This window comes from Siphateles boraxobius, unplaced genomic scaffold (assembly GCF_051911475.1).
Source record: "Siphateles boraxobius isolate OS27281-9 unplaced genomic scaffold, OSU_SipBor_1 25, whole genome shotgun sequence".
Classification (NCBI taxonomy): Eukaryota; Metazoa; Chordata; class Actinopteri; order Cypriniformes; family Leuciscidae; genus Siphateles; species Siphateles boraxobius.
In genome coordinates this window covers 19,544,178-19,565,477 of record NW_027508866.1, presented here as the reverse complement: position 1 = coordinate 19,565,477, position 21,300 = coordinate 19,544,178, and the positions used below count along the sequence as shown (strand labels likewise).

The following is a 21,300-nucleotide window of genomic DNA, read 5'->3' as shown; positions in this document are numbered from 1 at the left end:
TGTTTGTGCATACATTCATAGTAATATGAGTGCACCATCTTGATATATCTAAAGTCTTTGACTGTAGGCATACCCAAGCACATGCATAAAAACTGATGTATATTTAGTTTGGGCTTTAGAGGTTTGTTCAAATTGAAATAGTGATGTTTGCCGTAGTAAACACCACAATGTACATTAACTTGAAATGTCTTTATATTCCTCTAGGTTGCGTCTCAGAGGATGCAGGGGGTTTTCTTACTGGTGTTTTCCAAAATCTGCCACCTTCCTTTCCTCAGGGGAGTACAAACCCAAAGCACACGCACTGGCCTGGGTGGCTATTGGGTGAGTCAAGTGAGCAAAGACCTCTGGGAAATAATTTATAAACGTGTATGTGATCAGTGATTGTTGTGATGCATTAATACTTTAATGTCGAACATCAAACATCTGCATAATGTCGAGACCCCCAGCCGTGCGATGTCTTTGATGATTACAGGAAAGGCAGAGTTAAAGAGAGACCATGGAAATTAGGCTGCGAGTGTGTTTTTGTGTATGTGGCCGTGAGTGTGTGTGTGTGTGCGTGCGTGTGACCCTGCTGTGTGTTGTTGTCAGCATGGCTTCAGGCTCATTCTGCAGTCTCCCTTGAGTAGGGCACAGTAGGACACGCAGCAGCTCTGTTTCTGATATTTCTTGCAGTGCACAAACAAACACTATCAGGTTCATCTCTACTTGATCAAATACAGACTGAACACACACACAGCAGCTCTCAGTTCTCCCCAGAGCGTTACCCAGAAAGAAAGAGCACAACCCATGGGATCTGCAGCACCAGCGCTGATAATAAACTGCATGTCTCTGCACAGCCCATTTCACCCTTGACTGACCAACACACCTGCCTTTTTCAGCACAGACTTTCATTTACTCATCCTCATGTTGTTCCAACAACAGTTCAGAGTGATCACGTCCAAGCTCCAAAACAGACAAATAGGCAGATAAAAATGCAGTGGTGGGGATTTTGATTCATTTTAGTGACTTGAATCTTTTGAATCTGTTCACCAAAAAGATTTGCCCAGCTTTTCGTTCAGTAACTCGTTGCAGCAGGTTCAATTATTATCCAGAAGATGGCGACAAGCGAGTGTTATGAGTGAGTCGTTGAATAAGTTACTCAACAATTAAGTAACAGAATCTTTCACGAATGAAAGACTGACAAAGATGAAAGTCAAAGTAATACCTATAATACCTATTATAAAACCATAATACCTCTCTAGATCTCTTCATTCATTCTAGTCAATTTCTCCTCTTGTTCATTCGTTCACATGTTAAAACTAAAGGTGGCCGGGCTTTTGCTGTGGTTGGTGCTTGGCTCTAGAACAGTCTTCCCCTCCATATAAGATCTTACCGTTCTATTTCTGTTTAAATCCTCTTTGCAGACCCATTTTATTCTTTATGTTTTAATTCTGTTTGAGTGTGTAACATTTTTCATGGGTCCTTTTGTTTTAAGTATGTTTTATATTTGTTGTACAGCACTTTGGTTCCAACAAACTGTTGTTTTAAAACTAAACTACAGGTGCTGGTCAACGAATTAGAATTATTTTAAATAGTGCAATCATGAAATTCTTTGAATGCATTTTTTGTGCAGAAAGCAAATCAGGTGTTCACCGCACCTGTCCTACTCGTTAGACTAATCACAGAACTCGTTATCTGGAAAAAAATTTGCTCAGCTGAGCTTTCCAAAAGGCCCATTTAGGCCATTTAACTGTGACACTGTTGTTTTATTGAATTAGAATAATGGTGAAAGCGTTTAATTGAATTGCAATAATTTTTATTATAATTACAATCATCACTTTCTCAGTATTTTGTGGCTGCCCCTTTGGCTTGTATGACTGCCTGAAGTCTCCGCGGCATCGATTTGACCAGCTTGTCGCAAGTTTCCGCACTCACAGCTTCCCAGGCAGTGGCGATGTTCTGCTTCAGTTGGTCCAGCGTAGTAGGCTTTCTGTCGCGAATTTTCCGCTTGACGATGGCCCAAAGGCTTTCAATGACATTGAGGTCAGGCGAGTTGGCCGGCCATGCCAAAACTTCAAGCTGTTTTTTAGTGAACCAATCTTTGGTCGACTTTGCCGCATGAGCCGGTGCAAGATCCTGTTGAAATATGAAGTCTTCTTCGCCGAACTGTTCCTCAACAGTCGGAATCAGGAACGTTTCCAGAACATCTTGATATACGGCAGCATTGACAGTCTTCTTGAGGAAGCAGAGTTTCCCTACACCTCGAGCGGACATGCATCCCCAGACCATAACGCTCTGGGGAAACTTGACGTATCTTTTCACGCACTCGTGGTTGTAGGTTTCGCCACCACGACGCCAGACACGAGGACCTTGGTCACCGAAGGAGATGCAGAAGCGTGATTCGTCACTGAAGACCACTTTCTGCCAGTCTTCAGCAGTCCACTCGCCGTGTTCTTTGGCCCACTTCAGCCGTTTCACCATTTGTTTCTTGTTCAGCATCGGTTTTACTGCTGGAACGCGAGATTTGAAGCCGAGTTCGCGCAGACGACGGTAAGTGGTTGATCTGGAGACGTCAGCGCCGGTCTGCTTGTTCCACAAGTCGGTGAGCTCGGAAGTGGACTTGAACCGGTTGCTGACTGCGATCTTTCTCAGCTGCTTGTTGTCGCGAGCAGAAGTTTTTCGGACGCCGGAACAGTTGGTGCGCTTGCTGCAGTTTTTCTTGAGAGCTTTGCAGACGGAAGACTGGCTGATGCCGAGCTGCTCAGCAATTTTAGTTTGGGTCAAGCCTTGTTGGCGAAGGGCTTGAATTTGAGCCACTATTCCGGTTGAGAGGTCGCGCTGCTTACCCATGATTGATTTTACAACTTAGAAATTCTACTCAACCCTGACTTTATACTGCACAGTGAACACTCTTCACAGAAAACAAAAATTTGAGCATTTATTCTAATTCAATGAAACGCTTTCACCATTATTCTAATTCAATAAAACAACAGTGTCACAGTTAAATGGCCTAAATGGGCCTTTTGGAAAGCTCAGCTGAGCAAATTTTTTTCCAGATAACGAGTTCTGTGATTAGTCTAACGAGTAGGACAGGTGCGGTGAACACCTGATTTGCTTTCTGCACAAAAAATGCATTCAAAGAATTTCATGATTGCACTATTTAAAATAATTCTAATTCGTTGACCAGCACCTGTAAATGTACATGTCTACAAACCTACTAAAAGGCCCCAGAAAGTGTGTTTGAGCATCATCAGCATTTTCCAAGTTACAACAGATAGAACAAAGCTGATCTATATGTTTTGCTTTATTTTGCAAACTGCATGGCATAACTTTTTATCAAGCCATAAAAAAGACTACAGTAATACCTAAATAAAAACATAAAGTATTAAAAAAATAAAGTCGTTTATTTTTTTTTAAATGTGAGACTGAATCATGCCAAATTGAATGAATGGTTTTCAGTTCAGTTAATTTTTTTTTTCTGGATAGTTTTCATTTTTATTTCTTTTTTAGTTTTATTTATTTGAATACTTTTACTCAAACAAATTTTATTTAATTTTGTAAGTTTTATTTAGTTTGTTTTTCATCTAATATCAATATTTTAATTTATTTTAGCAAATGAATTACCAAATTTACCAAAATGACCGAAAACATTATTTTAAAGTTTAAGTTAACAAACAAGATTTATCCCAGTATGTTCATGAAAGGGTTAGTTCGCCCATTTAAGACATGAAGTTGTATGCAATCCTTACCAGCACTATAGTGTATACACACTGACCCACTCTGTTGTCACCCCCCTGGTCCGAGTTCTGACCGCTGGAAGTTTTTGAATGAAGTAATCCCGGCTAGTTTCCGGGGCCACAAAACTGTGCGTTTTTACGTGAAAAAAAGATTTGCGTTTCAAAGCTTGATTAATTTAACACAAAAAAAACACGCCGGGCAAAATTCATACCTCAGTTTTAATGCGGCACTATTTTCCTTCCGTTTCTATCAATCCGCGCTGCTGTCAATGTCAACAGTGCGCACGTGACGATCAGCTCTTCCATAGTGTTTACACAATCGATCGACAACAAGGTAAAAAATATTAAATTAACAATGGTGCGAACTTGTAAATTCCCAGGCTGTGACAACAAGTCTGTACTGTCTAGAAGACAAACACAATATTAGCTGTTACATTTTATGAAAATTAGATAACAGTTTTCTTGATTTATAGTTTTTTTTTTCCTCAAATATGGACAACAGCAAGGAGAGCTTTATAAAGAATCAACATAATGATTGCTGAAGATTTGTTGGGAAAAACACTGGAGGTAAGAATGAAATACATAGCCTATAGATAATTGCAATAACTGTAGTATCCATCAAACACTGAGCACCAATTGTGAAATGAATTGGCAGATACATTTGGTTATAAAGACAGTATTTCAAAGTTTGATGTAAGTTAGGTACATTTGGTGTCAACTCCATAAAATTATTAATTTATTAATGATTGTATTATTGTCCACTCAGTATAATAATAATGCAGTCAGATAGACTATTATATAGCCAACACTAGTCAAGACAACGTTAAATTAATAAATAAAAAACTACAAAGCAAGATGAGCGATCACACTTACTCTGCCGACATCTGACCGTCAAGTCCAGCTGGTTTGGGTCGCTTTTTCCAATTTATTTTAGGGATGTAGAAGAACGTCTCCAGGACACCTGCATTTAGCATCGCAGGGAACACGTCATTGGATGTAATGCAGACAGACGGTGCGTTGGCGTCCTCGTCAATTGAAAGGTTTTGCATCTGTGGCATGATGAGTTCCCATTCGTGGCAGCAATAGCTTTCAACCTCTGTTGGCATAACTTCACAATTGGAACAAGTGCACCACCATTTGTCATTCATCCTGCCTCTTGCTACAGCTGTGGTGGGCCCAGCATCAGATTGGACAACTTCTCTGTCCTCTCGCTCTCTCTCTTCCCGTTCTTTGTCCATCTGCTCAAGTTCGGCATCGGTATACTCCGGTTCATAAAGATATCCCTTTGTCGTTGAGTTAAAATTACTGTCTTCATCTGATCCGTCTGACACTGTGCTAAAATTAGTTTCATCATCTGAAGTTTCGTAGTCGGACATGTTGTCGGCGAGTCGCGCTATCAACATCTAATCGTCACGTGCGCACTGTTGACATTAGGCTTGTTCGACTTGAACTGGCGCTGCACAGACCGATCGGTTGATGACATCAAAGTACCGCGAGAGCGATTCAAAAGCATAAGGAGCCGTCTGCTCTCTAATCGCTCTCGCGGTACTTTGATGTCATCAACCGATCGGTCTGTGCAACGCTGGTTCAAGTCGAACAAGCCTATTGACAGCAGCGCGGATTGATAGAAACGGAAGGAAAATAGTGCCGCATTAAAACTGAGGTATGAATTTTGCCCGGCGTGTTTTTTTTGTGTTAAATTAATCAAGCTTTGAAAGGCAAATCTTTTTTTCACGTAAAAACGCACAGTTTTGTGGCCCCGGAAAGTAGCCGGGATTACTTCATTCAAAAACTTCCAGCGGTCAGAACTCGGACCAGGGGGGTGACAACAGAGTGGGTCAGTGTGTATACACTATAGTGCTGGTAAGGATTGCATACAACTTCATGTCTTAAATGGGCGAACTAACCCTTGAATGAGACTTCAGAAGCCATACAATACATTTTGTGATAAACCAACTAAAATTTGATGGTGTTTGTTCTATATTACAGTTTGACAGCAGTTCACTATGAAGTGTTATTTTTTAGAAAAGAGCTGGGTGAAGACAAAAAAAATCCTTTTGGGTTCCATGATCAAGATGAGTGTGAGTGAATAATTTCTGTAATAATGTTGTTTTTTCTTTCACAATTAGGACAGACACTTTACTATGGAGTGCAGAGCTACTGTATTATTAATGTCTTCCCATTATCCTCCACCTCCATATGTTTGTCTCAGGGGAATAAAGGGGGCGTGAGTGCACGCATGATGGTTTTTGGACATCCTGTTTGCTTTCTCAACTGCCACCTGCCGGCTCACATGCGAAACCTCGAGCAGCGGATGGAGGACTTTGAAAGCATCCTACAGCAGCAGCAGTTTGAGGGCGGCACCGCCGTGGGCGTGCTGGATCATGAGTGGGTACCTGGGAAAAAGCAGATGCTTGATGCCTAGACTTACTTATTTATTTATTTAAACCTTTATTTAACCAGGAAAAGACTCATTGAGATTAAATATCTCTTTTTTCAAGAGTATCCTGGCCAAGATAGGCAGCAGTACTAAACCACATATACAGTACATACAAACATAAAATATGCAAAAACACTAGAAACATAAAACAACTGACTTAGCCAATCTTTCAAACTCATCTAGAATCATAAAAACACGTTAGGTAAACCCTCTGCAGTCAGATGTGGCTGCCTCCATTTCAATCAACAACCTCTTAAAAGCAACCAATGAGACGAGCTCAGTAAGTTTCAAGGATTTCTGTAAATTGTTCCAAGCAGAGGGAGCCGCAAACTTAAAAGCCTTTTTTCCTGGCTCAGTTCTGACCTTTGGGACAGCCAGTGTTGAAGTCTCCGTGTTGATAGTGAGGACCATCCCAACACGTTCATACAGTTCACAATGGTGAGTGAGGGCTTTCCTACCAGTGATGAACCATGACGCATGCATATATAAAACATCACCATAGTCAAGTACAGACATAAACGTGGCAGCGACCAGCCTCTTTCTAGATTTAAACGAAAGGCAGGACTTGATTCTGAAGTAAAATCCTAATTTAAGTTTTAATCTTTTTGCTAGCTGCTGAATATGAAGACTAAAAGAAAGAGATTCATCAATTAAAATACCAAGATACCTGTACTTAGAAACACATTCAATTTTCATACCCTGGGAAGTAAGGATTGACGGGAGATTTGACTTCGATTTTGAATTTGAAAAAAGCATGACTTTAGTTTTATCTGCGTTTAAAACAAGTTTTAAATCATAAAGATTCTGTTGAAGCGTGTTAAAAGCAAGTTGTAACTGGGAGAGGGCCCGGTCTGCAGTGGGTGCAGAGCAATAGTGTCATCAGCATAAAAATGAAATTTTACATCAGACATGTTATGATCAATGTTATTTATATAAAGAATGAATAGTAGTTGCCCCAAGACTGACCCCTGGGGCACGCCTTTTGTTATTTGGAGATAGCGAGAAGTACAACCCTCTGCCTGCACACACTGAGTTCTGTCTGTAAGGTAATTAACAAACCAGCCAACAGTTTTCTCACAAAGCCCAGCCCTATAGAGTCTCTGTTTAAGCACTATGTTGTCCACTGTATCAAATGCCTTTGAAAGTTCAATAAAAAGGGCTGCACAATGCTGCTTATTATCCATGGATTCAACAATGTCATTTAAAACCTTAAGAGCTGGCGATGTTGTACTATGCCCTTTTCTAAAACCAGATTGGAAGTCAGACAACACACTATGACTGTAAAAAAAGTTATTTAACGGATCACTGACAAGGGATTCTAGAATCTTGACCAGGACAGACAGTTTAGAGATTGGTCTGTAGTTATTTAAGATGGTAGGGTCACCACCTTTTAGCAGGGGAACAACTAAGGCTGATTTCCAGATGAGAGGAATGACATTTGTATTCAAACACAGATTAAAAATAGTAGTTAAGGGCTCGGCAATAACATTTCCTGCTAGCTTTAAAAAGTAGGGATCCAGTTTGTCAGGGCCAGCAGATTTAGTTGTGTCCAATTGCTTGAGGGCTTTATTTACGTCTGAGACTTAAATGGGACTGAAACTAAAAGAAAGACTAGAAGGGTCAAGAGTAACAGTCTCAACTGTAGAGGAACACTCATGTTGAGACTGAGTGACTCAAATAAAAATCCTGTGGCTATGAAATGGTTATTAAAACAATCCAGCATTTTGGACTTGTCGGTAACTTTTAGAGAGTCCATGACAATGCTTGAGGGAAGCTCCTGGCCTTTACTGTGTTCTGATAAAGATTTTATAAATTTCCAAAATTTTGAAGGATTATTTAGATTATGAGTGGTTTGAGAAAGAAAATGTCAGATTTAGCTTTTCTAATTTTGAGAGTAAATGTATTGCGCAGTTGTCTGAAGACCAGCCAGTCAGAGTTCAGATTAGATTTCCTGGCTTTTGCCAATGCCACATTGCGCTCATGAAGGATTTTTGCTAAATCAGGCGAAAACCAAGCATTGTTTCGACCTTTGACTCTATACTTCTTTAGTGGGGCATACTTATTAATTATATTGGTAAACCCTTCATAAAAGAGATTCCAGGCACTTACAACATCTGTACTAATATAAAAAAAATTCTCAGTCATAGTAAGATAAATCATAAAGGAAGTCTTGTTCTGAGAAGTGCATCTCGCTTAACAATAATGCGTGATTTAGTTTTAGGCATTTTAGTATTTCTAACTGTTGCTATGACACAGTGGTCACTGATGTCGTTTTCAAAAATGGAAGCAGTTGAATATTTATGAGGAACGTTAGTTAGGATTACATCTATTAGCGATGGTTTTTCCGGGTTTTTAAGGTTTGGCCGTGTGGGACTGTCAACAATCTGAAAAAGATTTAATAAATCACAGTAAGCTCTGAAATCATCAGATACTGGTTATAACCAGTTCCAATTTAGGTCTCCGAAGACTACTAATTCCTTAGACTTAAAATCAGAAAGAAGTTTCATTAAGGAGGGCAGAGCATCACTAATAGCCGAGGGTGTCCTATAACAACCAATAACCGTTATACTAAGTGATTTAGATACTTCGAGCTCCAAAGCAAAAAAATCTAATTGTTTAACTTATGTACTTTAAAAGCTACACTATGTAACTTTTTTGGCCCTGTCTTGCTGAAGAATATTGTTTTGGTTGTGCTTCAACTCTGAATGTGGTTTGAGGCACTAGTGTACACATGGATATGGACAAATTAAATAATAATAATTTCTTTGTTTTTAAAACCAGTGATTCATGAGGTTTGCTGTTTTGAATCATCCATGTTCGATTTTTCTTGTTTGGGGCTACTTTTCCCTGTGTATGTATATGCAAATTATGCATGTGTACAGTTTCTCTGTGAACAACAACTCTAAAATATAAATCTGTATTATAAAAGTGTATTTCGGTCAAGACATGGTTTGGAGGATGCCTTTTTGCACTCTTTCATTAATAGCATTTTTTAGTCAAAGACTTTACATAGTATTGCTTTAAATAATCTTTCATGTAATGTGAAGTTTGCAGTTATCATCACAAAATCATCACTGAAACTCTGCCACAAAGCTAATTAACATATAAATAAATAATTCAATATAAAATTATTGTTTTATTATACCTTTTTTACCTTTTTTATTACCTTTTTTATTAAACCATTGCATAACTTTTGCGTATTTTGTTGGTTTATACAAACTGGAATGTTTATCTTTATTCGAGCATTAATCTGAGTGGCTTTATACTTATAAACTTGACCTGTTGGGTTCACTGGAAATTATTGCATTCTTTCACAGTGTGGTGTTCTGGTTTGGTGATCTGAACTTCCGAATCGAAGGTTATGATATTCACGTGGTGAAAAGTGCAATTGAGAATGACAAACTGCCTCTACTGTGGGAAAAAGACCAGGTAAGCAAAAAATCTCAAAAAGAAATGCGTTTAATTGTATTGAATGCACAACAATTGAAGTAATTATGAAATTACATATAAAGATGATAAATCCTATTTAAGTGGGTAAAAAAGAACTCTAAAGTTCAGCTAATTGTATTAAATGTAAATGTAAACTATTATACATTTTCATTTAATTGTAAATAACATGCAAAAAGTGTTGGAAAACATTACATTCAGTTTACACTTAAGTATATTATTCAAAAGTATAATATTATCATAGTAAGTACTGAATTTCTTCTTGGTGAACGAGATTTTACCAAGTACATAATGTTCCTGGATCAACATCTTTGTCAACAACGTTCCAAACAACCAATCAGATTTGAGGGAGTTTACTGCTTATATCAGTTTGGGCTCAAACCCAGGGTTTGGTGCTTCTACATCAGTGTTATTCATGCTCATCATTTCCATATGATTTTAGGGATATGGGTAGGGTTAGGTTTAGGACTTAATATTCGGACAGGAATGTTGAACATGTTTTACTTGGCAAACTCGCAGTGACCTTTTTGGATAGTAAGCTTAAGTGTACTTTTCTTTAAGAATGGAGGCCTAGCATAGTATAGTACTCATGAACACCCTTTTGAATCATAAAATTAATTTAGAACAAGGCCTCAAGTCCACATCAATGAAAATGATCCTTATCATTCACAAAACTCCAGGTGTCTCTATACAGATCTTGGCGATACTGATTTTTCAATCTGTTACCACTAGAGGTCAGTGTACTACATCTATAAACAATGTGGCTTGATTCAACTCTTCAGAAAGCGCATGAGCACTGAGATACAATACAAAAATACTGGATTATGTTGTGTTGTCTGCTAGATTGGGTTGTTGTTAAAAAAGATTAAGTGAAAGAACAATGTCTTTTTGTTTTGTCTGTCACAGCTCAACATGGCGAAAAAAAGCGAGTCCGTTCTGGAGGGATTTGTAGAAGGCCCCCTGAAATTCCCACCAACTTACAAGTTTGATGTGGGAACACACACTTATGACACAAGGTGTGGGACTGAATTATGCTTTTTTTCATGAGTCTTTCTGTTTCCCTGGCCTCTCGTTCAAACCTGGCTTTCTTTCCTAGTGCAAAAAAGAGGAAACCTGCATGGACAGATCGCATCCTGTGGCGTCTGCGCAGGACGGGCTCCCCCGTGCCGTCCCATTATTCTGCCCTGCAGAGGGGTCTGACCTCATGGCTGGGTGGCGCCACCAGAGTTTCTCAGCACTTCTATCGCAGTCACATGGGCTTCACTATTAGCGATCACAAGCCAGTGTCCTCCCTCTTTACTTTGCATGTAAGTCTAAAATTGGCGGGAAAGATACTGGATAGTCTGTGAGTAGCGCTGCCTGTATTTTAGGCATACAGTGTCATGCGAGGTATTTATTATCCTGACACTTCGACATTCATGGGTTAAAAAAAGTTGCTTATGGCCACAGACACACTGCTAAAATAATTAAATAGATTTTCTCACTGTTTTTTTGTTTTTGTTTACTGAAGGCCTCTGTAAAGGGATAATAAAAGGTTGTATTATGGTAGTAATACCTACAATTTTTTCTAAGATTTGTTACACAAGTACACTTCTGTCCCATCAGTTTCCCTTTAAGGTGAACCAAACATTAGTGACACTGGAAGTGGAGAAAGAATGGACCAAGTTATCTGATGCTAAAGCAAAACTTGCAATGGCACATGGCTTTCAGAGGAGTTCATGGGACTGGGTGGGACTGTACAAGGTAATACATGAATAGCATTTTCACTTAAAACGATTTTTAATCCATTTTTTTTTTTTACTTGGAACAAGTACACACATTATGTTATTATAATAATTAATCACAATTAGTCATTAACTCTGTTAACCTCATTTAAATCAAAGTGTGTCATTTATGCTCCACTATCACCAAAAATAATTTGCTAAAATAATGACTGTTTCTCAAATATATTTCCCAAGCTACTATTGGTCAATAAATTGATATACCTTCCCCCCAAACTCACGCTATTGGTTGAGCCAGTGTTGCTATGTTGGGCTGGTCAGGAAAATCAAATAGACAGAGCTTCCCAGTCTTTTCAAGGAAATTATTAACCTATGAATTGCTTAGTTATATTTGCCTACTTTTATTATAGAAATAATTTACACATTTAACAGCAAAAAACATTAACAAAATAAATGACAAATTATTTTGATAAAAGTTGTCTAGCCTAATTGGCTTATTCAATCTCATTTTACCCAACTCTTATACAAAAGCACCACATCAAGCAACAGAGACAAGAATTTTCAAGAACATTTTGTAATAGAAAGAAATGTGGATTTAACATGGAAACTATGACATAAGTTGTTGTTTATCTGACACTTTACAATTTTATCTGTTAACTATGATATCTGTCATGCTTTGTTTCTTTCACTTTAATTTACACCAGAGAATTATTGTCATATTTTCATCTGCACAGTGTATGAGTACAAATGCACTTTTACTTCACTTAACTGTCATTTTATTTTAAACCATTGATAGAACATGTGATTTGGTTGATGTTGATAAGTTGCAACCTGATCATGATGTACTTGTTGTCTATACAGAAATATTAAATCCAGTGTTTATTCACCTGTTGTGCTGTGATACACTGCAGATCTTTGACCCTTTTGATTTCATTTGTGTTATTTATCATTTTTTAAAAATGTTTAACTTGTGCACTTTTAAGGATTTAATTATCAATTATTAAAAATGTACTAAATCTTACTTAATTATTTTAAATGTTGATGACAAAAAAAAAAAAACAGATGCACACGCCCTGTCAAATCTGCACCTCTATATTAAATCAAATAAATTGTTTATATACTTATATACTTACTTTTCTATTGCCTTTTTTAGGTGGGATTTAAGCACCACAAGGATTACACTGCTTATGTTTGGGCCAAATCTGAGCATTTAACGCAGGTAGGACATGAACATTTTTTGTCTTTTGTGTAAGATGTTTTCTGGAGATCTGATTTCCATTACACGAGAGTAGATGTTAAAACTTCATGCTGATTTGTACTCGGCTTTCGCCAAGATAATCACCAACTAAGACGTAGCTTTACAGTAACCTATGCTTCTCCATCCATTCTTTCCATCTGGTGACGTGAATTTTCTGTCTGGTGTTAATACAGTGTATTGCACGTCAGCACACACAACGGCTGCAACCACAGTGCGGTCCCCCCATAACAACCCTCTGGATTGAGCGGAGTAGGGAACATCTCTAGGGTCTTCAAGCGGGCACCTTCCGTCCTCAGTGTTTCGTCGACTAGCCCACGACACCTCAAGAGGGCTCGACAGTGACTCTGGCGTCCCAGAGTCACCCCCTCCGTCCCCCACTCAACTCAGCCCAGCTTACTGACCTCTACTTCCCTCTTGCTGCTGAGACCTAACCACAATCTCACAATCTCTCCGCAACCCAACCATACACGCCAACCCGTTTGACTAAGGCTGTCGAGCCCCACTGGTGCGTTAATATGCAGTTTCAGTGGCAACGGTTCCGTATGGCATACCACCTACCACAAAACACAATATCTGCCCAACCACCCGTCATCCACGCAATATACACAGGAACGTAATGACTGTGAATACTATACAACCTATACAAATAAACCAACAGTTGCTGCTGAGACCTAACCACAATCTCACCGCAACCCAACCATACGCGCCAACCCGTTTGACTAAGGCTGTCGAGCCCCACTGGTGCGTTAATATGCAGTTTCAGTGGCAACGGTTCCGTATGGCATACCACCTACCACAAAACACAATATCTGCCCAACCACCCGTCATTCACGCAATATATACAGGAACGTAATGACTGTAAATACTATACAACCTATACAAATAAACCAACAGTTGCTGCTGAGACCTAACCACAATCTCACAATCTCTCCGCAACCCAACCATACGCGCCAACCCATTTGACTAAGGCTGTCGAGCCCCACTGGTGCGTTAATATGCAGTTTCAGTGGCAACGGTTCCGTATGGCATACCACCTACCGCAAAACACAATATCTGCCCAACCACCCGTCATTCACGCAATATACACAGGAACGTAATGACTGTAAATACTATACAACCTATACAAATAAACCAACAGACCTTTCAAGTTTTCAAGAATTCTACGAAACCGTAGCATGGCGGCCTGTACACAGCCAGCTAGAATCTTTCCGTCTCAACCACAGCCAGTTGCTGCTCCTTTCTGCTGCTTCAGATAAGTTCTTTACTGTACAACGCAACTCTTGGCCACTGAATCCGACGTCTCTGAGGAACCGGGTTGTAGAGTGTGCCACAAAACCACGACAACCCACTTCCACTGGATAAACCTGGACTCTCCATCCTCGCTGTTCTGCTTCAGTGGCCAGATGAGCATACCGCAGTTTCTTCCTCTCATATGCCTCATCTACCGCATCCTCCCATGGCACTGTTAACTCTATCAGTTGAACAATGCGTGCTGATCCAGACCACAAAACAATATCTGGTCGTAGGTTAGTGGTGGCAATCTCAGGTGGAAAAATAAGCCGTTGATCAAGATCAACCAGCATCTTCCAGTCCCTAGCAGCTTCCAGTTGTCCTGGGCGAGAATTGGTGTTAGCACCTTTTCTTGGTGGTTGCTCGCCTGGGCGGAGGAATATTGTCTTCTGCGTGTAATGTTTTGCTAGAACAGGCGGCAATTTATTGGTCATACTACGCTTGCCTTCCAATGCTAAAGCCAAACATCGCAATACTTGGTCATGACGCCAAGTAAACCGACCCTGGCTAAGAGCCACCTTACATCCTGTCAAAATGAAATCCTGAAAGATATTAGCAACCTGACCCTGACCTTTACGTCTTTAGGTGTTCACAGGACAATGCTTTAATCCCAAAATCAAATCATTTCTGGATAATCTTGGATTGAAAGCTTTAAGATCACTGACCAGTATTAATACTAACAAAGTAGATTGATAGTGTAGCCAGTGCTGACTAGCATTATCTGTAACTGGTGGTTTTTTCATGACCTTCAGGTGACATTTTCTGAGGAAGATTTGCCTAGAGACCCGGGGGAATATATTCTGGGATATTACAGTAACAACACGAACAGCATCGTGGGAGTGACAGAACCATTTCAGGTCCACACTTCTCTCACACTGCTACATTCTGATTCCACACAAATGCAAATATTAGTTTGGTTTGAGAAGTGTGTTATTCCAAGGGCATGATGACTAGGTCATTGCGGTCTGACATCGCCATTGTCAACATTGATTGCAGCCTTGATTTGTATTTGAGGCTGGATATCCACAAATAACAAACAGAGACTCAGTTGTGTCATTTGAATTTCCAACTACATGTTAGACACCACATAATGAAAGCACACACAATGGAAATAAGGCACAATGTTCCACAGTTTCAAAGAGGTTCTATCAGTAAAATTGGATAGGATTTTAGGAACGAAAACAAAACCACTGTGGTAAAAAATATTCACAAACATTCACAACGTAAGATATGTCTTTCAAAGTTTCTTCAGGTCAAAAAAAATGCCCACTTAGACTGACATACAGTGACTGATTTCAATTTGTTTTGTTTTACATAGTGATTAAGGGCAGTTAAATCTGAAATCAAAGATACCACAATAATAGACTGGCTGAATAGAAATGACCTGAAATATAATATGTGTAGACTTTCCAAAAGTAGTAAGCATTCATTATTTCACCGCCAGGAAACTCAAGATAAGAGTTCACTTGGTACTAAGTGCCTCAAACAAAATTCTGAATACCCCAGATATTATGACATAATCCTCCCGAATTTATTTCTTCCATGGAACTCCAGGGGAGTTTTGAAGATGGTGCTGATTTCGTCATTCATTTGAATTAATAAAGACTGAAGCTTTCATGGACAAAAGCACTTTAAATGTTCATGGACCAGTTTTTTTCAAGTCTTCTGAAGTGTAGTCAGGACCAGCTGAGGCTTGAGGCTGATATGAACTCTTTGTGTGTGAAACAGTTCAAAAAGTAAAGCAAAACCACTGCGACTGAATCATCCAGTAAAACAAAACCACTTGAGTGGTTAGTTGAACGTGAACCAAACCAGATCAGTGCAATGAACCGTGAATGAACCATTCACATCAGTTTTGTAAATTGAGTGATCAAGTGATTAACTGAAAAAATGTAGTTGTTCGTGAAACAAACATTGTTTCTTCTCTCATGTCCTCTCCTGAACACATCAAGCTAGGGCAGATTTCAATACTTTTAGTGAATAACAACATACATTTGGGTCTTTTCATTGTAATTGCATTAAAAGGAGCATGCAAACAGTCTTCAAAAAGTCTCCTTTTGTGTTCTGTGGAAGAAAGAAGGTCATGTGGGTTTAAAAACATTGCTTTTTTTAACTCTTCCTTTAACTTCTATTTAACATTTAAGTCATCAATATATATATATATTCATTGCATTTCATTCTCTGTGTATATTGTCCTCACAGGTGCAGCTTCCCATGTCGACACCACCTGCACCAGGGTGTCGTTCGCGTTCTGACAGTTCAGATGTCAGCTCTGAAGACGACAGTACGCTGGTCCTGTTGGCTCCCAGCTCTCGTAGCCCCAGCCCTGGAAACCACAGCGGCAAACGGCATCACCACCACCAGAAGCGGCAGCGCAGCCGCAGCCCCGCCGTACCTGCGCTCTCCTCATCGCCCCTTCCCTCCCTGCAGTCTCTCAGCCTGTGCTCACGGCCCCGCGACGGCCCCACACGGAGCTCCTCCCCGCACCCTTCCGCCAATGCCAAGAAAGAGCGTCTGGTTTCTCCAGACACGTTAACCTCGCCCTCCCTCAGTCCTCTTAGTCCACGGAGCCCTGCATCTCCTAGGAACGGAGTCAGCGCTCCGGAGGCTCTGATAGCGGCCATTTTAGGAGAGCCCAGGCCCGCTCAGATAGAAAAAGCAGGGGATGTGATTCTCTGACCAATCCCCCGCTCCTTCCTTTCGATTCATTTCTAGACTTTAGTAGATATCGTAATTCAACTTTAGAGAAATGGCCTGTTTCATGTCGTCTTCTGCCGCTTTTCAGACCTGCAGCTGTTGTGATCTCATGCCTTGTCGTGCTTAATTGTTTCACAAACGCTTCCTCAGTTCTCAGTGGCTTTGCCAATAGAGATTCAACTGGTCTTGCATTATTTATTAATGATAGATGGTGACAGTGCAACAGTGCATATCCGTCTTATAGTGCAGGATAACCTGACCCAAGGTTAAAGTAAAACTTTGCTGTTACTGTAGAATCAAAGCAAACAGTGATGTCAGCATTCATCTCAGCCTTGACTCTAGTAGTTGGTCAGGTTTTAATGCACAATGTCTAAAGATTGTTGAAAATGAACAGAACTGTCCTTTGTTCAAATATTTTAGTTTGATTGACATCAACAAGAAATATATAGGAGGTGTTTTGACTTCCCCTTTTGAAGTGTAATCCTATTTATTGTATTGTTTTAAGTAGTTTGCAAGCCACCAGTTGAGAAGCACTGATCTAGAGTCAATATAATGTAGGGTACAAAACCTGTGTGTGTGTGTGTGTGTGTGTGTGTGTGTGTGTGTGTGTGTGTGTGTGTGTGTGTGTGTGTGTGTGTGTGTGTGTGTGTGTGTGTGTGTGTGTGTGTGTGTTTAGATAACTTTAAAAGTTTGGGGTCAGTAAGATTTTTTTTTAAAGAACTACTTATTCAGCAAGGGTGCATTAAAGTGATCAAAAGTGACAATATAGATATTTATAATGTTTAAAAAATCAATTTCAAAGAAATGCTGTTGGTTTGAACTTTCTGTTAAGAATCCTGAAAAAAAAGTATCACAGTTTCCACAAAAATATTAAGTAGCATTGATAATAATAAGAAATGCGCATCAAATCAGCATATTAAAATTATTTCTGAAGGATCATGTGACACGGAAGACTGGAGTAATGATGTTGAAAATTCACCTTTGCATCACATAAATAAATTACATTTGAAACTATATTCAAATAGAAAACAGTTATTTAAAATTGTAATAATATTTACCAATATTAAAATTTTTACTGTATTTTTGATCAAATAAATGCAGCCTTGGTGAGCATAAGAGACTTATTTCAAAAATATTACTGACCACAAACTTTTTAATGATAGTGTGTCTACGTACAGTATATAAAAATTGACAAGAAATGACATTTAGTGAAGAGGCTATTTCTGTTAATTAGCCAGTCGACACAATTTGCACAATTGTGCAAATTGAACAGGCAATCTTAAAAAGACCAAATGTCGTCCAAGTAGTTACCAATGTATCTATTACCAATTTCATTATAAATAAGTCCAGTAGTATGAGTACACATATGTCAGAGGTTTTGCAAATGCTAAGACCATCTTCCCTGATTTTACAACAAGTTACTCATTAACAACCATCATGCTTTGCCGAGGTATCTTTCAAGCCAACAGCCTCTCTTGAAACAGAGCAAACCTTTGACATGAGCGGCTGATTAAACAACCAATCACATCAGCTCTGCTCATCTATAACATGTTGTGGCTTTGTTTGATCAGTTTGAGCTGAGTGAAACGTGTGTGGTGTGTGCGTGAACACATGACGGTGCAAAAATACACACCTTAAAGACATGTAGCAAAAGTGAAACCTATGAATTTTATGATTGATTACCCTTTACATATCAGAAGACAATAAAGGCTGACAATATAAAGATTTTATTAAGACTCCATTGCAAATATAACAAAAAGAAAAATGCACTTTTGGATATTTCATTTTGTATTCACTCATCATGCCGTCAGTTGTACAGATCAGTTGTAAATGGGCAGAAATGTAATAAAAAATTAAAAAATACTTTTATCAAAAAAAGTCTATTTTTTGTCTCATGTTTTTGACCATTTAACTAAAAAGCAAAGAACACTGAAATTGTATAATATTAATTATACATATCTATGTATTTTATTTATTTACTTCTTTAAATCAATTTAAAGTCAAATGTTGTCCTGTGGTGGGTTTTTTCTTTCTTATAAAGAACTGTGAATAATTCAGAATAATAAACTGTGAAATACAGAAGCCTGTCAAAATGAACAATAAGGACACAATATTACCCTAAAAATTTCAGAAAAAAATATGCAGCTTTATCAACAATTATTGAGTCCTGTGGAGTGACTCACGAAGTCCGTTTTTAATGGCCAGTCTCTTGAGGAACCTTGAAAATGTTGCTAATCAAGATCATTATTATCATGCTTGTAGGTTAAAGCATGACGCATTAAAGGACTTAACAGTTTCATTTTTCTCTTAACACTCCTAGTCTTGACTCTAAATCTGTTATGAGCTCCGACCTTTTAGTCTCAGTTTGGAATGAGACTTTGGAAACTCTTCCAGACCTGGAGGCGATTAGACAAATTATGAAAGCAGTGTGATCGTTATGAAAGTTAAAAAAGAAAAACAGAGCCAGTGAGCAAACGAGTCTGGTAATATTTTGCAAGGTGTTTGACTCATTCATAATTGACAGCAAGCGTTGCGCAATTGAAGTTCGTTTCGAAAGCATCTCCCTCAAGCAAAAACCATCACCTGACCCTACAACCCCAACAACCCCACCTGACCCTTATTTCCCCCTGCAACCCCAAACCTTACCAGGTGCAAGTTACACATTCCTGTGAAGAATCACAGTGTGATGGATTATATCCTGCGTCCATTTAAAGAAAGATAAAATACAATGTTTTGTCTAGCAGCATTCCTGCAGAACTTTACACTTTTAGTAGCCTAACACAAACGACTTTTGTGCCATAGACCTGCACAAAACTAGTAATGGATTTAATTAAAAAGTTATATTGCAATCCAGTAAAAGCACAGAGGATAATGGGATTTGCAGTAAATAACAATAAATTAAAACCTCAAGCAAAAAGCTAATAAAATAAAAATGTACAAACTAATCACATAAAACTTCTTTCAGGGCATGTCTTGACACCAGATTAGGCAAATAAATATTATACGCTTACAAGAGTTTAGAAAAGTAGCATTGATATAGCCCAAAACCGGCAGAGCTGGTTTTGTTCACAAACACTTGCAAATGAATGCTCATATTAAGGAAAGTTGTTCATTCTTTACATCATAACGAACCAGTTTTCAACACAAAGAGCAATAACAACAAGGTGTTGTAAGCACTACTTCCTCAAATACCAAAGACCAAATGGGCTTGTGTCTAACTCTCATACATCACATTTATCTCATACATCACATTTATTTCTACAGGGCTGTTGAATGCTTGAATCTGATTAGTTGATGCACGTCCTCAAGGTGTGCAATTATTTTCAGGGAAAAGCACGGCTAAAGTAGTTCCAGGCAGATCTTGACCGCATTACAGTTCCATATACAGTTCCACATATCACTTCACCAAACGATTTCAGTTATTTCAAAGGTCCTTACAGACAACAACAAAAGAACCAAAAACCCACAACGACACTGACCAAGCAAATAATAGTAAACAATAGGATAAAAACAACAGATCATCTCCTTGTTTTTTGCCACAAAATTACATTTTATTATTATGTAAGGAAAGCACATACAGTATGGACACACTCGCACAGAAACGTGCTGTCAGCGCTGCTCTGATGGTTTTATGTGTAAAATAGTTTAACAACTTAAAAGCTACAAGACATTTCTCACTAGCGAATGAATAACAGCACTGGTCTTGGAGCAGATAAATTTACAGTTTCACTATTAATTGAGACGCACAGTGTTTTAGGATGACGGTGACTCAGGTAATTCTCACGCTTGATACATCTCTCCCTCTCTCTCTCTTAACAACATTAATATCTGCATTATGGCATTATCTGTGGCTCAAACATCCATTAATATGACATTTTAGAATTATGGAAGCTTGGGATGAGATGCATAAGAAATTAGTTCCACATAAGAGTGTTTTAAGGACAAAAACCTGACAAAGTCTTGAAATACATCTCTGAACAGTGTTTTGGGGTGTGGTAACCGTAGTATAGGCGGAATAATCGACTTCGGGCCGTTGACTTATTGAAAAATAGGGACACGACCACATAGTGGGGTTGGTTAGTATTACTTTTTTAATAATTCAACGGTCTGTCGTCAATTATTCCTCACAGAATTATACATAATTCTAATTAATTGGGAGGAAAACAAAAAAAATCTGAGGTCACACTGAAAATCTTTATTTTATTTTATTTACTTCATTTAAACCTGCAAGTAAATAAAAAAACATGAGGGTATAATAAATAAGAACTATTTACATTTTAATATTTTATTAATATTTGCATTTTAACTTTTTTTATTTTGTGACATTCATCATGTGACATCGTAAGACCCAATGTTCACTTTTGTTTACATGTTCTTACCATGGCAACACAATCCATGGCAATTTGTAACTATTTTACGTTTTGGCGAATTGGTGGCTAATTCGTATGAATTCGTATGATCTCATTAATACATTTTTTGTACAATCTGGTTATGGCCCAGTGGCAGGTTTGGGGGTGGGGTCAGAACCTTCATGCTATTTTTTTTCTTCTAAATATATAGGTCTATTTCTTATGATTCACTTCGTTTAAATTCATACAAAAAACCTCATAAAATAGTTACGTTTTCCTTTGAGATATGATCATCAGGTTTTGTTCACACAGATTGAGTGCTGCTCTCATTAAAGCAAACCGGGACAAAAGACATTCCAAAATTAAAGTTTTCTTTTTTTAA

The 21,300-nt window shown here is 38.6% G+C and overlaps 1 protein-coding gene across 1 annotated transcript in view; it reads left to right on the top strand.

The window, feature by feature from the left end:
- inpp5ja (inositol polyphosphate-5-phosphatase Ja) overlaps positions 1 to 18,447 on the top strand; it is a 30,221-nt gene extending 11,774 nt beyond the window's left edge. Inside the window, exons 5-13 of the mRNA XM_077243061.1 lie at positions 205 to 321; positions 5,929 to 6,104; positions 9,474 to 9,585; positions 10,510 to 10,619; positions 10,700 to 10,910; positions 11,209 to 11,346; positions 12,478 to 12,543; positions 14,625 to 14,729; positions 16,075 to 18,447. Of these exons, the coding sequence (XP_077099176.1) occupies positions 205 to 321; positions 5,929 to 6,104; positions 9,474 to 9,585; positions 10,510 to 10,619; positions 10,700 to 10,910; positions 11,209 to 11,346; positions 12,478 to 12,543; positions 14,625 to 14,729; positions 16,075 to 16,551 (1,512 nt within the window). The 3' untranslated portion in view covers positions 16,552 to 18,447. The remainder of the gene's footprint in view (positions 1 to 204; positions 322 to 5,928; positions 6,105 to 9,473; positions 9,586 to 10,509; positions 10,620 to 10,699; positions 10,911 to 11,208; positions 11,347 to 12,477; positions 12,544 to 14,624; positions 14,730 to 16,074) is intronic.
- The last annotated feature ends 2,853 nt before the right edge of the window (positions 18,448 to 21,300 follow it).